This window comes from Ovis canadensis, chromosome 14 (assembly GCF_042477335.2).
Source record: "Ovis canadensis isolate MfBH-ARS-UI-01 breed Bighorn chromosome 14, ARS-UI_OviCan_v2, whole genome shotgun sequence".
NCBI lineage: Eukaryota > Metazoa > Chordata > Mammalia > Artiodactyla > Bovidae > Ovis > Ovis canadensis.
Genome location: NC_091258.1, coordinates 73,896,156 through 73,920,656, shown reverse-complemented (window position 1 = coordinate 73,920,656; position 24,501 = coordinate 73,896,156). Strand labels below are relative to the sequence as shown.

Here is a 24,501-nt window from a genome sequence, read left to right as displayed (position 1 = left end):
CCAGAGTCAAGGGCACCCAAGGGTGGGGAGACTGCCCACTATATTCAGGAGCTCCTTCTCTGTACCCCAAGTTACCCAAGGGCCAAATCTCAGCCCAGACAGCACCTGCAGCCTGTAAGTTATGGACCAACTGCCCCATAGCTCTGCCTCTGTGAGAAGCCCCTTTCTCCATGTCCATCTTTCTCCGCCTTTCTCCTTGTCCATCTCCTTGTCCATAAGTCAGCAGAAGATAAATTGATACATTTTTCTGAGAACCCTGATCTTTCCAGGGTGGAGTTTACCCAGTTAATGAGATCTTTTGATCTCATCCAAAGGGAGATTTGCAGACTTTACTCTCCCACAGGCAGCTAGGGTCCATGCTGACCCAGGGGCTGCCCGAGCCCAACAGGGCCACGTGGGGGGCAGGGGGCATTGCTTCTGTCCCTGAGGCAGGTCCATGGCTACATGATTGTTTAACAGAAGTTATGAAAACACGTGCAGTTAAACCTGTCAGTTATGAAAAAGTGCAGATAGTACAACAGGGGTGAGATGAAAATCAGAAAGCATTTCAAGAGAGGTTGATAGAAGCTTTAAAAAATATAGCAGGGGCTTTTCTGGTGGCTCACTGGGAAAGAATCCACGTGCCAATACAGGGCACATGGGCTCTATCTCTAATCCAGGGAGATCCCATGTGTCATGGAACAATTAAGCCTGAGAGCTGACACTGCTGAAGCCCAGGCCCTAGAGCCTGTGCTCTGGAACAAGAGAAGCCACTGCAGTGAGAAGCCTATGCTGAGAAAAGCCCACAAGCAACAAAGACAGAGCATAGACAAAATATATACACAGGAGTGTGGATCCCTTCTCCCTCGAGGGACAGGCCCTTTCGGCTATGCATTTCATAGCCCACCCTGCCACAGACATCAGGAGCGAGATTCAAAAAGCAACTGCTAGTCCTCAGACGCCTATGAGCGATTTGTTCCAAGTGGCTTATTCAGTTTTCAATAATAGGGACATGGTTGGAAAGGCTGAACTCTTCCAGAGAAATACACAAAGGGCTGAAATGATGATTGTAGCTTTGTCCACTCAGAGACCACCAGAGGGGAGGTCAGCCTTTGCAGGCCAAGCTGGCCATGGTGGACCACATGGCCCACAGGTGCCCAGACCAACCCAGGATGCCATCTGTGGACAGAAGGGCGCTGGAGGAGAGACTGTGGCAGACTTGCCCTTTATAGACAGCCAGGGGACTGGAGGAGGGAATGCCCCAGACACCTGAGATCCATGGGTCCCCTCGGCCTTGGATGGTTTCCCAACATTGCAGGGCCCCAAGGTCACAAATGGCTCTGCCTACAGCACCGTGTATATAACTAGTGCTGAAGTTTGGGGGGTCACTGAAGCAGGGGCCGAGATGGAATTTCTCGGACACCAGTGCAGTCCTTTCCATCTTAACCCGAAGGGCTGGAAATTTTAACAGTCATAAAATATACATAATGGGAACATTAGCACCAACACAGGGCCCGCTTTCCAGGAACCCCCTTCGTGCTCCAACAGTGCCCAGTGGTTTCTACATCGATTTCTGTGCCTGTCACCTCTCTTTTAACTGAAGGGACTTCCTAGTTAAATTAGGCTCCACTCTGATTCTTGAGGGACAAGGAAGCCACTCTTATGACCAAATGATACAAACAAAACCAAAAAACAGATTACTCTATAACTGAGATAAAAGACTTAATAGATGCTGCAGTACGAAACACTGAGGTTCTGGGTCTAGCTACAAATAAATAGACTGAGGCCTTACGTGATGCTCTTCCAGATTTGGAACCTGTTTTGAGCTACGTAGCCCAGCTGGTAAAGAATCCGCCTGCAATGCTGTTACTGAAAGGTATGTGTTGGGGGTCCGGGCGTGTTTTGTACCCCTCCCTCATCAGACAGACTCCTCAGGTTCTCGTGTGGGGCCTCGCCCCAGGAATGTGCACAGAGCCGCAGATGATTCCTATCTGGATCCTGCATTGAGAACCAGGGCTCTTAGCCTCCACTTGTGAGACTGAGATTAGGCCCTGGGGGAGGGAAGGGCGCTCTGCTCTGAGTGGGGCTGGACCAGGGCCTGCTGTGCGACCTGAAGGGCATCGTGGGGTGAGCAGAGGTACCCCCTGCTGCTGTGTGCATGAGGCCTCACCAGGAAGGGAGTATGATCCGCGGGAAAGTGTGGGAAAGTCCCATGTTGGACTCTGTGCGGGAGTTGACAGTCCTGAGTTCCTCCTGAGATAGTGGCCACAGGGGACTGTCTGTTCCTCATGGTGAGGGCTTCCCTGTGTGTGTGTGGTTGGGTCTCAGGAAGGGGGTGTGTTGACTCTAAGCATTAAACAGCATGTTTTCCACTTTCATAAGAGAACTGTGAAGACTCACGGACGAAGAAGCCCAGAAGAGGAAAGAACAGGAGTCAGGCATGGCTCTTTCTCTGGTAACGTCATATTCTCAGTGGATTCTCCGTCTGTCCTTCCTGAATTACCCTTCTGTGGACTCGCTAATCATGTCTGACTCTGAAATATCCTGTCTGAATCGTGTACACCCACACTCACCTGGGGCCTTTCCTCAGGGCCTGTTTTCTCCACTTAGATCCCGTCTCCCCATGACCTGGTGACCTGGCCTTCTGAGGAGGCTCCCCTGGGTGCCGTCCTGGGCGGGGCTTCTCACTCACGGTTTGGAGACGGGGTCTCGGTGCTGTTGGGCAGCAGGCGTTGCTTAGGGCCCATCTGGATGTGCTGTCTGCTCTCTGTAAACTGGGATAAAGAAGCTGTAGGTGGACCTCAGGTATTAACATGTACAGTACATGGTAAAATCTGCAAAAGAGGCCAACAAGGGGAAATCAGTTCTGACTTTTTACAGTACATTTAAAACTAAATGAGCACCTCCTTGAAAACTTAAGTGTTTGGGGATGGAACAGAACATTCAGGAAGAGATGTCAGGGCTAAGGGAGTGTTTCGTTAGGTCATCTAATTTAAACTGTAAAATCAGGTTTACTACTTTTTTTTTCTTTCTTTTTTGATCACATGATGCAGCTTCCAGGGTCTTAGTTCACTGAGTAGGGATCGAACCTGAAACCCTGCAGTGGAAGTGAGGGATGTTAACCACTGGACCATGAGGGAATTCTCCAACTTTACTAATTTTGATTCAGTATTTTCTTAATGGAATGAAATAATAAATTTTTGATGTTGTTAATAAGTACATACCTAAAATTAATTATAAAAATCACATTATGATTTTTAAAATATATTTGTTTCCTGTACTCTGACTTCATTGCTTGATTGTCTTTTCCCTAGATCTGGCAAGTGGTGGCCACTCTCTGGTTGTGGTGCACAGCTTCTCATTGTGGTGGCTTCTCTTGTCTTGCAGCCCAGGCTCTAGAGCACACTGGCTTCAGTAGGTTCACCTCCTAGGCTCTACAGCTCTGGCTCAGAAATTGAGACTCATGGGCTTAGTTGCCCCTCAGGATGTGGGACCTCTGACCAGGCAACAACCCACATCTCTTGCATTGCCCAGTGGATTCTTTACCACTTACCCATAGGGAGGCCCACATATTTTTAAATACAGGTATTTTATAAAGATTGGAAGAAATCTGTATGTTATTTTTTGCTTGTATTACTTTTTATTATTTTTGAACCAGAATAAGATAATGTTGAGGACTTCCCTGGTAGTACAGTAGCTAAGAATGTGCCTGCCAATGTCGGGTGCACGGGTTCCATCCCAGGTCCCAGAAGATGCCTCAGAGCAACTAAGCCCATGGGCCACAACGACGGAGCCTGTGCCCTAGTGCCCAGGAGCCATTACTACGGAAGCCCACACTATCTAGAGCCTGTGCTCCAAAACAAGAGAAGCCACTGCAAGGAGAAGCCCGGGCACTACAGCTGCAACTAGAGAAAGCCCACTCACAGCAAGGACCCAAAATAAGCAAAATAAATGAGCTTGAAAAAGAAATAGAATGTTGACAAAGTTACTGAATGAAAAAGTAAAATAAAGAAGAGAATGGGAACCCACTCAGTATTCTTGCCTGGAGAATTCCATGGATAGAGGAGCTGGCGGGCTGCCCTCAGTGGGGCTGCAGAGTCTGGCATGAGTAAGCAGGTAAACAACAACTTCCACACACAGAAGATTGAGCTCTGAAAAACAAATCTAAGCGTCTAACTTTCCTCTTGCGGATTCTTCAGTGACTTCTGGTAGCTTTGGAATAAAGTCCTAAATCCATAGATCTTGCATAAATTAGCCTCTGCCTGGCATCACCCCATGTACATTCCCTGTGTCCCGTCACACTGGCTGACTTTCTGTTCAGTAAATATCTTCGTGCCTCAGAGCTGGCATTCAGGCTGTTCTCTCTGCTTGCAACACTCTCCTGTTTCCCAGCTTGCCAATCCTAAGTTTCTTCCTCACAGAGACCTTGTCTGATTTCTCAATGTAGCTTAAGACTTTCTGTTTAATCTTGTCTTAGCACCGGGCCTGTGTCAGAGCACTTATTTCAGTAGTTACAGTAAAATTGTGGATGAAATTTGCTGGCTGGCTGCTAGATTGTAGGCTCCATCATGTTCACTGCTGTATTTCAAGTTTGAGGCACAGAGCTGATGCTGAATGAAATTTGATAGAATGAAAGAAAAAAATAAAGACAACTCTTGTTTCAATCAATTGTGTGTTTACACACGCATGCATGAATGCATGGATATGTAACTCCATGGTTTTATTACAGAAACATCATCTCATAAATAATGGTGTATGCTTTGTAGCAGTTTCAGTTGTATCTTAAGTGTATTTCATGGCGTTGATTTTTCTACATCATCCCATGAATGATGTAAATTGTAGTAAGATTATTGACATTGTGTGGGTTGTCATGGGAAAGGGTGTGACCTTGTATTGTGACCATTTATGCTGTTCTGTTGTATTTCAGCTGCCTTGAACTTGATTCAGGTATTCTCAGGGAACTCTCTGTGGATGCACTTTCCACAGGTAGTGGATGCACTTTTCACAGGTAGTGGATGCACTTTTCTCAGGTAGTTAACTGGTTGACTTTTTAGGTTCAGTTGTCTCTCCCAACCACCTGAGCTCAGGGGCTGTTACCTCATTTCTTAACTGATCTGAGCGATTTTTTAGAGTGACAGAGTTTTCTCCCAGTAAGGTGGACAAGATCTTTCTCTAACGTGCTGTTTTGTTGATGACAAGTTCATCTGTCTGAAGTCTTTAGAGTAATGCTTAGTGTGTAGGACGTGCTGAAATACCTGTCGTCAGTGTGATGATGTCGTCATCATCACAATGTGTGTTCTTTTAAAGTCACTGTGGACTTTGTCGTCTGAAGACACCAGTCTTGCTGTAACTCATCTAGATAGTGACACTATGTCACTCAGTGTGTTGAATGGAACTCTTCTGCATAGACAACCCAGGGCTGGTTTTAATTTGTGTATTTTTCATGTATTTTCCACATACGTGACAAATTCATGTTGATTGCAGGATTTCATAATCTTAGGGAAAAAGAGGGAATTTTAAATTAGATTAGAGACCAACAGTTTGCTTCAAGCAGCTTTTAATGGATTTATCAGAATATTACTTCAACTGAATTGAGCTTTACCCCTCTCACCTCTTCTCATGTTGTGTGAAACTAAGAATCCTCCTCAGGGCCCATTGGTGGAATGTGTTTTCATTTCAGGCACAGTTGAGTTTCAAGGATGTGTTCCTAGATTTCACTCCTGAGGAGTGGGAATGCCTGGACCCTGCCCAGAGGACCTTGTACCAGGATGTGATGGTGGAGACCCTCAGGAACCTGCTGTCTGTGGGTGAGGATCACTTCCTTCTGAAGCAGGGATCTGCCCTGGGTTACCTCTGCATGTTCCCTCTGAACCTTTTGAGATCCCCTCTTTTTCTTGACTAAGCTCAAAAGCTTGTTGACTCATATATGTAAAGCTTCATGATTGATATCAGGAGTTTAAACTTGTCTTTCCTTCAGGTGACCTGCCCACTGTGTGTTACACAATGAGTTTCTTCACAGCTCGAGTGTTCATAAAGCTGATTTGAAACTTTGAAATATCCAGTTCCCTGTTTCCTAGCTCTGTGTTCTTGGTTCAGTAGTTCTTCAAAAGTGAAGTGAAGTCGCTCAGTCGTGTCTGACTCTTTGCGACCCCGTGGACTGTAGCCCACCAAGCTCCTCCGTCCATGGGATTCTCCAGGCAAGAATACTGGAGTGGGTTGCCATTTCCTTCTCCAGGGGATCTTCCTGACCCAGGGATCGAACCCAGATCTTCACATTGCAGGCAGACGCTTTAACCTCTGAGCGGATACCTGCTGTTCCCTGTGCATTCAGAAGGCGGCAGAGAGTAAATTCATTTGAGACGTATTTTTCTGTCAGTTTGTAATGTCCTCACTCCTTGGCTGACAAAAGAGCTGGATTCTACACCTGCCAATGCAGGAGACACAGGTTGGATCCTTGGTCTGGGAGGATCCCACACGTCACAGAGCAGCTACGCCTATGTGCCTCAGCTACGAGCCAGCACTCTAGAGCCTGGAAGCTGCAACTGCTGAGCCCACACGGGACAACTACTGAAGCCCGGGCCCCCAGGAGAAGCCACAGCAAGTGAGGCGCACGAGCACTGCAACTGGAGTGTAGCCCCTACTTGCTGAACTTGCAGAAAAGACCAAGCAGCAATGAACACTCACCCGAGCCAGAAGAAATGAATACACCAACGTATGAAAAATAACAGATACATTTATTTAAAAGAGAGAGAGAGAGGTTGGATTCTGGAAGAAGCCACAGTATATGGCATTACTTCTGAGTAGGAAGCTCTATTTCTGATCTGAACGTTATCCCCATTTTTGTGGCACAAGGAAGAAGACCCCTGGATTGTGGAGAATGAGGTGCTAATAGCAAACATCCAGATGAGTGGGAAAGTATCCACAGTGTGATCACAGGGCAACTGTCACAAGGACAGAGAGGAAGCCACACTGTTCATGGGGTTTGGGAAACTCTCCAAGGGGGAGATTTCTGTGAGAAAATAGATGTTTAATATTTGTGAACTCTCACAGGAGATTTTTCTTCTCTGTACTTAGGGCTCTGTTCTTTGACATGTAAAATGTACAGCACCCTCGAGTGGTGCTGTAGCACCCACAGAGATGAAGGCAAGGTCATTTTTTTAGGCCTGTACCGGGTATTTTTTGCTGTGTGGACTTTTGTCTATTTAAGACAAGTGAGGGCTTCTCTCTAGTTGCGGGGAGCACGGTTTCTCATTGTAGTGGCTTCTTTTGTTGTGAAGCCCGGGCCCTAGGCACACGGGCTTGAGTAGTTCTACCATACAAGCTCAGTATTTGTGGCTCATCAACTTATTTTCCGTGACACGTGAGGTGTTCCAAGAACAAGAATCTAACCCATGTCTCTTGCATTACTAAGCGGATTCTTACCATGGAGCCACCAGGGTGTTGGGGAAATTAAATAGTCTTGTTTAGGCTTCAAGACAAAGCAGTGCATTCCTCTGACCTTGCTTCTAACCTGCATGGAAACTGCCCTGAGTGTGAATGTCCTGACTGTCTCCTGTGAGTGCAAGTCTTGGAGCATCATAGATAAGATAGAGGACAAATCTGGAGATTGTTCAGCCTTTGCAGGGGCCCTTGCTGGGAGAAATATCAATAACCTCAGATACGCATATGACACCACCCTTATGGCAGAAAGTGAAGAAAACCTAAAAAGCCTCTTGATGAAAGTAAAAGAGGAGAGTTAAAAAGTTGGCTTAAAGCTCAACATTCAGAAAATGAAGATCATGGCATCCGGTCCCATCACTTCATGGGAAATAGATGGGGAAACAGTGGAAACAGTGTCAGACTTTATTTTTCGGGGCTCCAAAATCACTGCAGATCGTGATTGCAGCCATGAAATTAAAAGACGCTTACTCCTTGGAAGAAAAGTTATGACCACCTAGATAGCATATTCAAAAGCAGAGACATTACTTTGCCGACTAAGGTCCATCTAGTCAAGGCTATGGTTTTTCCTGTGGTCATGTATGGATATGAGACTTGGACTGTGAAGAAGGCTGAGCACCGAAGAATTGATCCTTTTGAACTGTGGTGTTGGAGAAGACTCTTGAGAGTCCCTTGGACTGCAAGGAGATCCAACCAGTCCATTCTGAAGGAGATCAACCCTGAGATTTCTTTGGAAGGAATGATGCTAAAGCTGAAACTCCAGTACTTTGGCCACCTAATGCAAAGTGTTGACTCATTGGAAAAGACTTTGATGCTGGGAGGGATTGGGGTCAGGAGGAGAAGGGGACGACAAAGGATGAGATGGCTGGATGGCATCACTGACTCAATGGACGCGAGTCTGAGTGAACTCCCAGAGTTGTTGATGGACAGGGAGGCCTGGTGTGCTGCGATTCATGGGGTCGCAAAGAGTCAGACACGACTGAGCGACTGGACTGAACTGAACTTGCCAACCAACCCCAGGCTTAACACCATCCAAGTTGGCTCCTGGATCCTCCTCTCTGCCTACTGTGAGGTAAATAAAGGTAACTTAAAACTATCTAAAGAGAAGTTACAACTGAAAAAAGAACTATGCAATTTGTGAAGGTGATTATCCATATTACAATGTCACATTATATTTTGGCTGATCAAATATTCACTTTTTCAGTCGACTCTCTTTAGGCAGCCCACAGCTCCAACAGTGTCCCCACTGCCTTTCTCTCTCCATTCTTTGTCCTGTTGTGGCCTTACAGCCCTCCCAAACCCTCTGTCTCCCTCTCCATCAGCTGGTCCCCTTCTAACTGCCCCAGTCTCTGAGCGGGGAGGGGAGCCCAGGTTCCCCCACTCTAGCAAGTTTGTTTACCCCTTTAGATTCTTCTGATCAAACACCCCCATCTCCTTGGAGGGACATTCCAAGATTTTTATCAGTCCTTCTGGCCCTGTTATCACAGTCAATTTGAGCCAATTTGAGCACTATTTGATCTGCATTTTAGCCATAAAGCTATGACTATAGAAAGGGAAGATAACTTGTTTGATACAGGATAGCCATATTGTTTAGACTCTGGAGAAAACTGGTTAAGATGAATTTTTTTTTCTTTGAAAGTGCAAAACCGGTTCTTTTTACATGTGGAATTAAAAACAGCAAGCTTGTTAAAAAGACCTGCCAAAAAAAAAGCTGAAAGTTAACCTTTGCCAGGGCTTCCCAGATGACTCTAGTGGTAAAGAACCTGCCAGCCCCTGGGGGAGACACAGGAGACGTGGATTTGATCCCTGGGTAGGGAAGATCCCCTGAAGGAGTGAATGGAACCTGCTCCAGTATTCTTGCCTGGAGAGTCCCATCATGGACAGAGGAGCCTGGTGGGCTAGAGTCCACGGGGTTGCAGGGGGTTGGACAGGACTGAAGTGACCCTGCATAGCATGCAACCTATGCCATGTCCTTGAAGTACATAACCCATTTTTCCAGGGATGTCAGTCTTGGGCAAATTAGAATTTTAAACCACGGGGCGGGGGGTGGGAAGAAAAAGGTGAAAGAGACATTTTAAATCTCAAGCAGGAGAGTATGAGAGCTCTCATGTCTGTCGGTCTGCATGTATGTTTGTCTCAGGGTGTGTCTTTGTTTTCGGATAATATTGCTGAGGTTAATTTGCAAATGAGCTCTAATTCAATTGTTTGTTAAAAAAAAAAAGAGTAAGCACTTACAAATCAAACAATTACATGAGAAATTAACCTAAATGTATTTCAGGTTCACGTGAACTGGGAAATATTCAATATTAAATATCTAATATTAATGTTTGTTTGCTAATCTAATTAAGACATGTCTTAATTAAGATTTGTCTTGTGTCTTCAACATTGTCAAATACTTTTATTGTACCTAGATTTAATGTTAAGTTAGTTTGTCAACACAAAGTAACTCGAGTGAAGAAACTTTTAAGGAAAGAATGCAAATACAATTGGAGCTTTTAGATAAACTCTGTTAGCAGTGATTATACTTTAGAAATGTCTGTCTAAAATAATCTCTCCAGATTTGAATCACCTGAATTTCTAGGGTTGTGCTAAACTAAGTGATGAAAGTTGGTTGAATATCTAGATCATTTCCAAATAAAATAAGATTCTGAAACACAGATTACTGAAAACTCATTTCCTCTTACAGACAAACTAAAGAGATTTTGGGCTATTAATGAATACGTTTGGTGCCACCCTGAGATGTTCTCTATAAGAAAGCAAATATTCTTAGACATTATCACTGGTATTTATGTTCATCAGTCTACAAAATGCTAATATAATGGACAGCTCATGGTTACTTAAGGAAAGTAAGACGTGTGTTTTTAGTAAGAAAGGTATGAGAAATGTGGGCCAGTCACCTTGCTTTGTCTCCCCTGGTTAATTTGTCTCAAGACCCTCCCCTTGGGTACACAGGCACACCCTGGATCTTGAAGTAAAGGCTTCTCAGAGGAGCAAAATTCATTATGGCCTGGACTGATCCTCTGACTTTTAACTCCAAGGCGCCTTTCTGCACTTGTGTATTGTCTCCTTTATCAGACAGGGTTTTTTCCTTTCTTTGTCCTTGCCATGATTGTTCCCTTGAATTAAGAGACAAACTGCCAGTTTACCCTGTTTTTGTTGGCTGTAAATTCCTCAACTGAGCCCACCTATCTCTTATCTCAGGGCATGCAAGAGGAGGGTAGCTGATTGGAGATGTCCAACCTGCAACTCTTCCAACTCCTACCTCAAAATTACATTTTATTAAGGAAAATGCAAAGTACTTCTGACCTACAGATGGCTGTTTCTAAATGAACAAAGTGATTTAAAAAAAAAAAAAAAAAGAGGTTTCATGGAAACTGGACTCCAAGAAAGGAGGTCCCAAAGGCAAGGTCTTTGTATGTTCTGCAACAATCTGTCATTTGACTCCTGTCAATTTTGTTGCTTGACTTTGGGTAGCATGTGAGGAGCTATTTCAAAGGCATTTACTTCCCCTTGTCCCCCTCCTGTGGTAATTAGTGCTGTTAGGTGGCATAGACTCTTGCGTGTTTTATAGGAAAAATTAGAAGTTATTATTATTATTTTTTTATTTTTATTTTTTTTTGCTGTGCCACATGGCAGTCTGGTTCTTAGTTCCCCATTCATGGAGGGAATCTGTGCCCCCTACAGTGGAAGCACATCGTCCTAACTACTGGACCACAGGGAGTTTGCCTCAAAGGTTACTTTTGCTTAAAAGATATATTTACTTCCTGTCATTCTTATTGTCACATGTCTCTTTGTCTACATTACATCTTGTATGTTGTTATTTTACATTTCGTTCCCAAGAGAGTTGTCTCTGACTCTAGTTAACTAGGTTTTCCAATCACATTCCTTTATCTTCATAACAGTATGTTAAAAATTTATTTGTTTTTGGCTGCACTGGGTCTTTGTTGCTTCAGGGGCTTTTCTCTACTTGCAGCGAGCAAGGGCTACCCTCTAATTACAGTGCATGAACTTCTCATTCTAGTGGGTTCTCCTGCTGCAATGCGTGGTCTCTGTGTGTTTGCGCAGTAGTTGTGACTCCCCAGCTCTACAGTGCAGAATCATCACTTGTGGCCTACAGGCTTAGTTGTTCTCAGGCATGTGGGGATTTCCCGGATCAGGGATCAAACCTGTGTGCCCTGCACTAGCAGGTGGATTCTTTACCTCTGAGCCACAAGGGAAGCCCGAAAGCTTGTTCCTTTACATGTATCTTGGAACCAATGAACTGGGTGAGTTTAGGTTACTGTGTAGATAGGGAGTTGATGTATTGAACGATTATTGTGTAAGCAGAGAATGTTTCACTTATTTTTTGTTTTTAAAAACTGACAGTCTTTTTGTATTACACAATAGAACTTACATGAACCACTTATTAATGGTTCTTATCAATAGTCATAAAATGCCTATATGTCTATGTACTGATAGATTTCTAAGAGGTATTTAGAAAGGTGTTTATTTTTTTATTTTTTAAATTATTTTAGGGAATTCCCTGACAGTCCAGTGGATAGGATTCCGTAGTTTCACTGCAGTGAGGATGGATTTAATGCATGATCAGGGAACCAAGATCCCATAAGCCACATTGTCCAGCAAAATATATATATATATATATATATATATATATATATATAATGTTATATATATATATATTTTACAGAATTATTTTCTCAATGCAGTATTTGTTGAACAGTTACTAACTGCCATTTGTTTTTTACATTATTCATTAAATGCTTCTTTTGCACTGTTTACCATTCCAGTGTATTGCCTGATTGATGCTTGTTTACTCAGTTGCTCAGTCCTGTCTGACTCTTTGTGATCTCATGAACTGTAGCCCACCAAGCTTTCCTATCCATGGAATTTTTTTCAGGCAAGAATAGTGCACTGGGTTGTGATTTCCTGCTCCAGAGGATCTTTCCTACCCAGGGATTGTATCCTCCTGTGCCGTGTCTTCTGCATTGGCAGGCAGTTTCTTTACCACTGAATCACCTCTCTAGTCCTGTATGTTCTTTACCTTTTAAATATGTATAAGTATGCATAAAATGTGTACAATATACCATTACTTTCTCCTCAATTATGAGACAGCAGTGTGTTTAGTACAAAGTACGATGAGCTTTGAGGTCATGGTGGGAAAACATGTTTTCTTTGCGAACTGACATAAGTTTGCATAAAATGAATGTTTTCTGATTGTGTTTGAAACTACTATACCCTAAAGTTAATTTGAATTACATATGATCACTCTTTTTTAAAGAGTTCTATTCCTTTAGTGTTCTATAGTTTTAAGATTATCATTACGAAGATTTGTAATTCTGTTCAGGATGGATATGACTTTTGGTATAATATCATGTGTTTGACAATAAATAATTTATTTATGAATTGTAACTAATAGAATATCTGTGGTTCTTTATGCCTTGTAGATATGTCTCATATACATATGACCAAGAAATTACAGGCAAAAGCAAAGAGTGGGAAAGGGGAAATTTTTCAAAGAGTGATGTTTGGAAGAGCTGAAATCCTTGAATCAAAGATTTTCGTCTCAGGAAGATCCAGGAAAGCATACATGACTTTGACTGTCTGTGGACAGATGATGAAAGAAATGACAAAGGAATGTCTACATCCCATAACAAAACCTCACTGATGGAAGAGATCATCATAGTAGAAGTGATGCAGGAAACAGACCTTTTGAAAGGCCCGGATCCACCTTTCAGGATGAATTGCAGATGGTACAATCTGAAGGGATAATTTTTGAATGTAGTTAAGTTGTGACAAACGTCAGCGCCTCATGTTTATCGTCTCAGAGTACACATATTGTCTGCAAAGGCTTTTCTCATAAACATGAGAATGCTGTTATGCACCCTTCAGAACTGTTACCAGACCATGAAACACAAAAGAAAGACCTGACAAATGCAATGAGTGTGACATAACCTTTCTTCAGGACTCAGAACTCACTAGACATCAAAGAATCCATACAGGAGGAAAACCATATGAATGCGATGTGTGCGACAAGGCTTTTAATCAAACTACAAAACTTGCAATGCATTGGAGAATTCATACTGGAGAGAAACCGCATAAATGTGATGTATGTGGCAAGGCCTTTAGTCAAACTTCAAACCTTGCAGTTCATCAAAGAATTCATACTGGAAAGAAGCCATACAAATGCAATGTGTGTGACAAGGCGTTTAGTCATACTGCAAACCTTACTGTTCATCAGAGACTTCATACTGGAGTGAAAGCATATAAATATGATATATGTGTCATGGCCTTTAATGAAGCTGCAAAGCTTGCAGTTCATCAGAGATTCCATACGGGAGAGAAACCACACAAATATCATATTTGTGGCAGAGCCTTTAGTCAAACTGCAACCCTTGCAGTTCATTGGCGAATTCATACTGGAGAGAAACCATATAAATGTGATGTGTGTGGCAAGCTTTTAGTCATACTGGAAACCTTGCTGTTCATCGGAGAGTTCATACTGGAGAGAAACCATATAAATATGATGTATGTGGCAAGGCCTTTAATCAGACTGCGAAAATTGGACTTTATCAGAGAATTCATACTGGAGAGAAACCATATAAATGTGATGTGTGTGGCAAAGCATTTAGTCGTACTGGAAACCTTGCTGTTCACTGGAGAGTTCCTAAAGAGAAACCATTGTGAATTGTGGTATATGTGCCAAGGCTTTCAGTGTAAGTTCAAGCCTTGCTGTTCAACAGATAGTTCATAGTGGAGGGAAACCATATAAATGTGATGTATGTGGCAAGGCCTTTAATCAGACTGCAAAATGTAGACTTCATTGGAGACTTCATGCTGGAGAGAAACCATATAAATGTGATATATGTGGCAAGGCTTTCAGAGCAAGTTCAAACCTTGCTGTTCACCGGAGTGTTCATACTGGAGAAAAACCACATAAATGTGATGTGTGTGGCAAGGCGTTTAGTCATACTGGAAAACTTGGTATTCATCAGAGAGCTCATACTGGAGAGAAACCGTATAAATGAGGTATATGTGGCAGGGCTTTCAGTGTGAATGCAAACCTTGCAGTTCATCAGAGAATTCATACTGGAAAGAACCTTACAAATATAAAAATTGTGACAAACCATTTAGGCACAGTCATCCATAACTCATCATCAGGCAGTTCAGACAGGAGAGAAACCATATAAATATGATGTATATGGCCAGTGCCTTATTTGAAATGACAAACTTAGAAACCATCGGAGAATTCATACTAGACAGAAACATTAGAAATGTGACAGTTGTGAGAAACATTTTAGTGCAAATGTCGTGAGTGTGACAAAGCCTTTAGTCAGTGTTCAGGCCTTATAATTCAGAGAATTCATACTGCATAGAAAAGATACAAGTGAAATGAATGTGGTAGTTTCTAGCGCATGTTCAGCATGAACGGCAGTTCCTACAGGAAAGAAACCACATAAATGGTATTATGTGGCAAACCCTTCAGTCACAAGGAATGACGGTGCAGATCATCTGAGAATCCATACGGCAGTGAAAACTTAGACATGTAGAGAATGTGGTAAAATATATCAACTTTTTGACCCTCAGAAAATTCAAACTGGAGGAAAACTACACAAATGTGTTAGGTATGGGAAAGCTTTAATTCTGTGTTCAGGCCTAACTCACCATCAATTAATTTTCTTTTTCAATATTGTAATGGTTTTTGCTGTACATCAACATGAATAGGCCATAAGTGTACATATGTCCCCTCCCTCATGAACCCACCTCTCTCACCACCGTATTCCCCCAGATTGTCCCAGAGCACTCACTCATACATCAAACTCCCACAGGCTCTTTTACATATGGTAATATATATGTTTTTGCTTTGGCTTCATCCCTTCATTCTTTCTGGAGTTATTTCTCCACTGATCTCCAGTAGCATATTGGGCACCTACTGACCTGGGGAGTTCCTCTTTCAGTATCCTATCATTTTCCCTTTTCATACTGTTCATGGGGTTCTCAAAGCAAGAATACTGAAGTGGTTTGCCATTCCTTCTCCAGTGGACCACATTCTGTCAGCCCTCTCCAGCATGACCCGCCCGTCTTGGGTTGCCCCTCAGGCATGGCTTGGTTTCACTGAGTTAGACAAGGCTGTAGTCCTAGTGTGATTACATTGACTAGTTTTCTGTGAGTGTGGATTCAGTGTGTCTGCCCTCTGATGCCCTCTTACCGTCTTACTTGGGTTTCTCTTTCCTTGGGTGTGGGGTATCTCTTCATGGCTGCTTCAGCAAAGCACAGCCGCTGCTCCTTACCTTGGATGAGGGGTATCTCCTTACCACCGCCCTTCCTGACCTTCAACGTGGGATGGCTCCTCTAGGCCCTCCTACACCAGCGCAGCCACCACTCCTCTGGTTGCTCCTCCCGGCCGCTGCCCATGACCTCGGACTTGGGTAGCTCCTCTCGGCTGTTCCTGTGCCATCACAGCCTGGCACTCTCAGCTGCTGCCAGTGACCTGGGTCATGGGGTAACTCCTCTTGGCTGCGCTTAGTGCGCCAGGTCGCAGCCGCCTGATGTGACTGGTGATAGAAGCAAGGTCCGATGCTGTAAAGAGCAATATTGCATAGGAACCTGGAATGTCAGGTCCATGAATCAAGGCAAATTGGAAGCGGTCAAACAGGAGATGGCAAGAGTGAGCGTCCACATTCTAGGAATCCCCAAACTAAAATGGACTGGAATGGGTGAATTTAACTCAGATGACCATTATATCTACTACTGCGGGCAGGAATCCCTCAGAAGAAATGGAATAGCCATCATGGTCAACAAAAGAGTGCGAAATGCAGTACTTGGATGCAATCTCAAAAACAACGGAATGATCTCTATTCGTCTCCAAGGCAAACATTCAGTATCACAGTTATCCAAGTCTATGCCCCAACCAGTAACGCTGAAGAAGCTGAAGTTGAACGGTTCTGTGAAGACCTACAAGACTTTTTAGAAGTAATACCCAAAAAAGATGTCCTTTTCACTATAGGGGACTGGAATGTAAAAGTAGGAAGTCAAGAAAAACCTGGAGTAACAGGCAAATTTGGCCTTGGAATGCAGAATGAAGCAGGGCAAAGACTAATAGAGTTTTGCCAAGAGAATGCACTCGTCATAGCAAACACCCTCTTCCAACAACACAAAAGAAGACTCTACACATGGACATCACCAGATGGTCAACACCGAAATCAGATTGATTGTATTCTTTGCGGCCAAAGAAAGAGAAGCTCTATACAGTCAACCAAAACAAGACCAGGAGCTGACTGTGGCTCAGATCATGAACTCCTTGTTACCAAATTCAGACTTAAATTGAAGAAAGTAGGGAAAACCGCTAGATGATTCAGGTGTGACCTAAATCAAATCCCTTATGATTATACAGTGGAAGTGAGAAATAGATTTAAGGGTCTAGATCTGATAGATAGAGTGCCTGATGCACTATGGAATGAGGTTCGTGACATTGTCCAGGAGACAGGGATCAAGACCATCCCCATGGAAAAGAAATGCAAAAAAGCAAAATGGCTGTCTGGGGAGGCCTTACAAATAGCTGTGAAAAGAAGAGAGGCAAAAAGCAAAGGAGAAAAAGAAAGGATATAAGCATCTGAATGCAGAGTTCCAAAGAATAGCAAGAAGAGATAAGAAAGCCTTCTTCAGCGATCAATGCAAAGAAATAGAGGAAAACAACAGAATGGGAAAGACTAGAGATCTCTTCTAGAAAATTAGAGATCCCAAGGGAACATTTCATGCAAAGATGTTCTTGATAAAGGACAGAAATGGTCTGGACCTAACAGAAGCAGAAGATATTAAGAATAGGTGGCAAGAATACACAGAAGAACTGTACAAAAAAGACCTTCATGACGCAGATAATCATGATGATCTGATCACTAATCTAGAGCCAGACATCCTGGAATGTGAAGTCAAGTGGGCCTTAGAAAGCATCACTACGAACAAAGCTAGTGGAGGTGATGGCATTCCAGTTGAGCTGTTTCAAATCCTGAAAGATGATGCTGTGAAAGTGCTGCACTCAATATACCAGCAAATTTGGAAAACTCAGCAGTGGCCACAGGACTGGAAAAGGTCAGTTTTCATTCCAATCCCAAAGAAAGACAATGCCAAGAATGCTCAAACTACCATACAATTGCACTCATCTCACATGCTAGTAAAGTAATGCTCAAAATTCTCCAAGCCAGGCTTCAGCCATATGAGAACCGTGAACTTCCAGATGTTCAAGTTGGTTTTAGAAAAGGCAGAGGAACCAGAGATCAAATTGCCAACATCCGCTGGATCATGGAAAAAGCAAGAGAGTTCCAGAAAAACATCTATTTCTGCTTTATCATCTATGCCAAAGCCTTTGACTGTGCAGATCACAATAAACTGTGGAAAATTCTGAAAGAGATGGGAATACCAGACCACCTGACCTGCCTCGGTATGCAGGTCAGGAAGCAGCAGTTAGAACTGGACATGGAACAACAGACTGGTTCCAAATAGGAAAAGGAGTATGTCAAGGCTGTATATTGTCACCCTGCTTATTTAACTTATATGTAGAGTACATCATGAGAAACGCTGGACTGGAAGAAACACAAGCTGGAATCAAGATTGCCCAGGAGAAATATCAATAACCTCAGATATGCAGATGACACCACCCTTATGGCAGAAAATGAAGAACAACTAAAAACCCTCTTGATGAACATGAAAGTGGAGAGTAAAAAAGTTGGCCTAAAGCTCAACATTCAGAAAATGAAGATCATGGCATCTGGTCCCATCACTTCATGGGAAATAGATGGGGAAACAGTGGAAATAGTGTCAGACTTTATTTTTTTGGGCTCCAAAATCACTGCAGATGGTGATTGCAGCCATGAAATTAAAAGACGCTTACTCCTTGGAGGAAAAGTTATATCCAACCTATATAGTATATTCAAAAGCAGAGACATTACTTTGCCGACTAAGTTCCGTCTAGTCAAGGCTATGGTTTTTCCAGTGGTCATGTATGGATGTGAAAGTTGGACTGTGAAGAAGGCTGAGTGCCGAAGAATTGATGCTTTTGAACTGTGGTGTTGGAGAAGACTCTTGAGAGTCCCTTGGACTGCAAGGAGATCCAACCAGTCCATTCTGAAGGAGATCAACCCTGGGATTTCTTTGGAAGGAATGATGCTAAAGCTGAAACTCCAGTACTTTGGCCACCTCATGCGAAGAGTTGACTCATTGGAAAAGACTCTAATGCTGGGAGGGATTGGGGGCAGGAGGAGAAGGGGACGACCGAGGATGAGATGGCTGGATGGAATCACGGACTCGATGGACATGAGTTTGAGTGAACTCCGGGAGATGGCGATGGACATGGAGGCCTGGTGTGCTGCGATTCATGGGGTCGCAGAGTTGGCCATGACTGAGTGACTGATATGAACTGATCAAGAAGGGAGTTTCTAGTTACTTGTGTGCAGGCTTCTCATTGCTGTGGGTACTGTTGTTGCAGAGCACAGGTTAGAGCACAGGCTCAGTACTTGTGTTGCAGGGGTTTAGTTGCTCTGAGGCACGTGGTATCCTCCCAGACCAGGGATCAAACCTGGGTCCTTTGCATTGGCAGGTAGATTATTTACCTACCACTCGACCACCAGGGAAGTTCTACTCAGTGTCTTTTAACTGGGTGCTCTGTATGTTAAAACACTGCCAAACAAAATTGGGGTCATCAATCAATAACTGGGAGATCTGAAAACCAGGAGAGACACCGCCAAACGTCTCTGGACTTGCTGAAGAGGGAGATGGACCGATAAGACCCTTCCTGAAATACCCAGGCCAGAATGTCCAAAGCACAGCATGGTCCCTGCTTTTCTCAGTCCTGCTTTCCCCTCAGGGTGCACTTTCGCTGGGCCACTGCAGTGACTAATAAGCTTGATCCTTGAAGAAGTGGACTGTCAAGCCATTTTTTCTCCTTAGAAGTAGCGCTTTCAAGAGTTGTGTGTTTCACATTCTAGCTTTTCATCCCTACATAAAGCCAGTTCTTGTTTACTTAAACTTTTTAAATTCTAATTGCAGGAATATTCCTGGGTCCAGCCAGCACCCCACATCCAGCCCCACCCCACCAGCACCCCACATCAACCCCCACCCAACCCCAACCTGGCCACCAGACCAGGTTTCAGTTCCCAGGCCCCTGAATCACTTCAGCCTCAGCAGCAGGACTCCAAGGACAGTTTGGTTCAGTCGCTGAAACAAAGAACCATGTCCGACTGTTTGTGACCCCATGGACTGCAGCACGCCAGGCCTCCCTGTCCATCATCAGCTCCCAGAGTTTACTCAAACTCATTCGGCCCCGCTCGGCCCCGCTCGGCCCCGCTCGGCCCCGCTCGGCCCCGCTCGGCCCCGCTCGGCCCCGCTCGGGCCCCGCTCGGCCCCGCTCGGCCCCGCTCGGGCCCCGCTCGGCTCCGCTCGGCCCCGCTCGGCCCCGCTCGGCCCCGCTCGGCCCCGCTCGGCCCCGCTCGGCCCCGCTCGGCCCCGCTCGGCCCCGCCCCGCTCACTTGTCCAGACACGTCCAGACGCACGCGTGTGTGCTAGGCTCCGCCCCTCGTTGTCCCTTTCCTCCGGAACCTAACGCTTGGGAGTCTCTGGTGTCTCCACTTGAAGAACGTGAGTTTACAGCAATTCCTGAAGCCGCGGCTTGGTAGGTGCGGGCTACCCGGGAATAGTGAGGTACTGTTTTTTGCTTCAGTCTTGTTCAGCTCCGCCCGTAGGGTCCCCTCTACTCCATATCTTTGGTCGCGGGTCACTTCGGACCTTCCTAATCCCCCAGCCTTTCCTCCCCAAGTAAATTCAGTTGTTACCTTGAGAGGCCCGTGGTCTAATTTACTTTCCGTGTAAAATCCTGAGGTAACATATATCGTGCACGAAATATATAGTAATTTATAGGGGAAAGTCATTATAATTGAGACATGGCACTTGATAATTTTGTAAATATACCAAAACACTTGTTCAGGAGCTAGCTTAGAATTTCATCTTTGCAACTGGTGGTGGAGCTGGAGTTCGTTCTCGAGTGTTAGGGAGGCGTATTACTGTCCTTTTCTGGTTTATATGACCAGGGTAATAAACTGACTACAGAGACTCTTCACTTTAGGAGATTATTTTCAGTGATGCTGCTTACTGGTATGAGCTCTAGAATCAAAGACAAATATAAAATGGTCTCTATGCTCAGACATTTCCTACTCTTTGAGACCCCATGGAGTGTAGCCCGCCAGGCTCCTGTGTCCATGGGATTTCCCAGGCAAGAATACTGGAGTGGGTTGCCATTTCCTAATCCTGGGGATCATCTGACTCAGGGATAAAACCCCCATCTCTTGCATCTCCATTGGCAGGAGGATTGTTACCACTGAGCCACCTGGGACGCCTCTTTGGTCTGATACTATTGTTTTATTTGAATTAAAGAAGTGAGTTTTGGTTGGTAGTTTTCCAGTCAGTGAGACCGAGTGTGGATAATGCTGAATTATGGACTGTTGGCAAGTGCAGTGGAAAGTGGTGTATAATACTGGGAAAATATCTTACGAGATCGGAGAATCTGAAGACATTTGAGGGATAGTTTCAGATTTTGTGCATCAAGGTTGACTGTCAGTGCTACACTAAACCTAAGATGATTATGTGGGGCAGGTGGACAAGGAGCAGTTAGCGTCAAGTAATGAGGCCTGGTTATTTGTGGGAATGTTGCTGGTGGAATATTGTCAGAGATTAAACATTGGTTGAAAATGCTTCTAGCTAACATATCTTTGATAGAGTTGAGTAGGAGTGGGTTGTCTTCATTAATTAAAATTAATCGGAGAAGGGAGGTTGTCCTAGAATTGTGAAGCCAGTGACAGGAGTGTGGGATGTAGAGTCAGGGTTATTAATAGGCTCAGGTCTTGATGTGCAACATGTGGGCTGATTGGATAATAAGATCTTAAGAATGGCAGCCTTTGAGGATTGGTAATCCTGTTAATGGGAGACTTCATAATGAGGGCTGTAGTGGGGAAACGCATTGCTTTCAGCGGTTTATCTGCTCAGAGTGGGGGATACTGATTTTACTGTGGTTAGAGTGGCCAGAAGCTTTGGAATCTAAGTGGCTATGAGGGAGGCCCCGCTTCCTTAAAGAGCTGGGGTATCTTCCAACTAGGTCAGTCAGGGACAACAGGTGGCAGTGAAATTGGGGCCTTTCAATGTGATTTCTTCACTGAGCTCAATCAAGCCAAATCTTAAGGACCTTTAAAATTTTGTGATATCCCCAGTTCCTGGCATGTTTTCCCAGGAGGGCCAGTTTCTTGGTCTCCATACTGAGTGCCCAGTGCCCTTGCATTTGCGGCTTGTGTTTTTCTGTGTTGCCTGGGCCCAGTGGTCTCTACTGTTTAGCCATGTTGCTGAACAGAGCACAGAAAAGTGGTGAAAAAATGTGGGAAAGTGGAGAGGAAGCTATCGGGGGTCTAGGAAGTGGTGAGAGGAGGCAGGTTTCGGCCTCTGGATGAGCCCTATGAATGGTGTATGCGTGTGTTGCAAGCACAGTGGCGTGACCCAGTTCAAGCTCGCTCTGCTGCCTGCGAGAGAGACCAGTGCTTCAGGGAGATGACTTCTTGAGGCAAACAATGGGACTTCATTTTGAAAACCAGCCGACCAAGATGGCTAACTAATATCTCAAAATAGCCATCTTGTTGGTGTCTGGATGCCAGATTCTTTTATGAAACCAGAGAAAGAAGCAGTGAGGAAATAAAATCAGAAGGGAGGATCGAGAGGGAGAGGCAGTGGGGAAGTAAGGTAAAAAGGGCCATCAGTAAAGGGCCATCAGTCTTGCAGTACATCTCAGGGACAGCCAGCCTCCTGTGTTCATCTCTTCTTTCCTGCAGCCATTCACAGGTTGTGAGGTCAGAGCATCTCCCTGTGAACTCAACAAAGGCACTTTAGTTGAACAGGCCAAGAGGTAGGGTCCTCTGAGGCCAGCCATTATGGATGATTACAATAACCACAGCAGTGAGAAGCAAGGCAAAGCAACCGTTCCAACTTGGAATCAGAATTGGCTCTTCCCTGCAACAGTTGTGGGATCACGTTGTGTGGAACTGTTGACAAGGGTGGTCTCAGTTTTGACTGGAGGACCTGGATGTGGGCTCATGGCTAATTGTGGGTTGCCTGGAAGGGTGGGCATGCCACAGTGTCTTAGCTCAGTTTCCCTGAGACACAGATGCTGTGACTGAGTTTTGTGTGCGTTGGTTGATTGGGAAGGTCATGATCACACCTGTGGAGGAAGGAAGGAAGTAGAATTGGGAAGAGGACTGTTACCCTGCACTGTGTTAGAATCAAGGCCTGAGCTGAGCCCACAGGGAGGGATGGGTGCATTGGTCCTGGAGGTGGGATCCAGAAGGTTCCCCACAGCATCAACTCCATGGAGTGGATTTTGTGATGTCTTTTGGAAGGGCAAGTATCACTATACAACCTTAAAATAACTGTTGGTAAAATCCCGGAGGTGATATTGCTGGTTACTTTTAGTATTTTCTGTTATTTTGAGTTGTAATGAAGAGGGTTTCCGATGGATTTGGAAGGGAAAAAAGACCTTGGAGTGTATCTTTGGAGGTTGTTGAAGTCTCACTGGGACATGTGCATCAGCATACACATCTTCTTTTTATTATTAGAGTTCGGAGATGACAGTTTTTGGGCTGGCTGAGGTCACTGTGACTGATAAGAAGCTGTCTTGAATCCGGTTTGCTGCTTGGGTGCCTTCGTGTGTATTATTCCATCATAAATGCATGAGTTGTTAAACCTTGGAATCTTTCTGCGGATTGCATAGCATGATGGATGGATTATTACTGAATGTGTGGAGAGTGTGTTGAACCAGATGAAATTTCATAAGGGTCTTTCAACGTAGAAGGAAAATGGTGCTAAACTTTGATGGCAGAAGGATTTCGTTAGGGAGGGGCCATTAAATCTCAGGATGTAAGGAAAGATCAGGCTCCCCAGGTGGTGCTAGTGATAAAGAATCACCTGCCAGTGCAGGAGACAGAAGAGACGTGGGTTTGATCCCTGAGTTGGGAGGAGGGCATAGCAACCTACTCCATGATCAGAGGCGTCCGGTGGACTACAGTCCATAGGGTCGCAAAGAGTCAGACATGACTGAAGTGACTTAGCTCACGGGCACAGGGAAGGATTATTCGTAGACTCCGAGGACCATCAGCTCCATAGCAATCTGGAGTACAAAGGCTTATTCTGGAGATGATGCAGCTGCTATTTCTTGCTGCCAGTGCAGTGGGGTTCTCGCCGTGTCTTTCCAAATCACGTGCATGTGCCACGTACCTGCACAATACAGGTAAACAGGAACTCTTGTGAATGGTTGGTGGGAATGTAAATAGTACATGGAAAACAGTACAGAAGTTCCTCAAATATTAAAAAGAGAACATGCATAGGATCTCAGAGTCTCACTTCTGATTATGTACCCAAAGGAAGCAGAATCAGTATATTTTTTAAAATATTTATTTATTTGACTCCAATAGGCCTTAGTTGTGGATCACGAGATCTTTTTTGCATCAGGCAGGCCCTTTCATCCTGGCAGGGGGGCTCTGGAGTATGCCTGCTCTGTCTTTGCGGTACCTGGGCTTAGTTGCTCTGCTGCATGTGGGATCTTATATCCCCAACCGAGGATTGAACAAGGATTGAGTCCCCTTTGTTGCAAGGCAGGTTCTTAATCTGGAATTCCTGTGACCACCAGGAATGTCCTGTGAAAAATCAGTATTTTGAAGGAGTTTCCTGCATTCGTATAATCAATATTTCTTTTTTCACAACATTTTTCTTCAAATAACACAGTTTTATCCAATTTCAGTTCTTCATAACAGAACCTAGTAATGCCCCAAAGGCTCTCAAGGTTGAAAGAAACTGTTAGAGTTTCTTTTCATAGTGAAATCAAAGAATAGTTAATTTGGGGATTATATACTAATAATTTGCACTTGAGTTATTCTCTCCACACTCTGTCCATAGTGGAGCTTTTATAGACTCTGGCCCCCTAAAATCTACTCCCCTGTTTATGGATGTTCCTGTATGATATTTCCCAATGTCCTGTTTTGTTCCCAATAAACCCAATAGTATGCG

At 44.3% G+C, this 24,501-nt stretch overlaps 2 protein-coding genes across 2 annotated transcripts in view; both read left to right on the top strand.

Moving 5' to 3' along the window:
• LOC138419221 (zinc finger protein 665-like) overlaps positions 1 to 14,441 on the top strand; it is a 117,523-nt gene extending 103,082 nt beyond the window's left edge. The window contains exons 9-11 of the mRNA XM_069551755.1: positions 13,386 to 13,669; positions 13,924 to 14,037; positions 14,121 to 14,441. Of these exons, the coding sequence (XP_069407856.1) occupies positions 13,386 to 13,669; positions 13,924 to 14,037; positions 14,121 to 14,441 (719 nt within the window). The remainder of the gene's footprint in view (positions 1 to 13,385; positions 13,670 to 13,923; positions 14,038 to 14,120) is intronic.
• A 5,499-nt stretch (positions 14,442 to 19,940) lies between these two features.
• LOC138419222 (zinc finger protein 665-like) overlaps positions 19,941 to 24,501 on the top strand; it is a 39,615-nt gene continuing 35,054 nt past the window's right edge. Inside the window, exon 1 of the mRNA XM_069551774.1 lies at positions 19,941 to 20,077. The gene's annotated coding sequence lies outside the window, so the exon portion shown is untranslated. The remainder of the gene's footprint in view (positions 20,078 to 24,501) is intronic.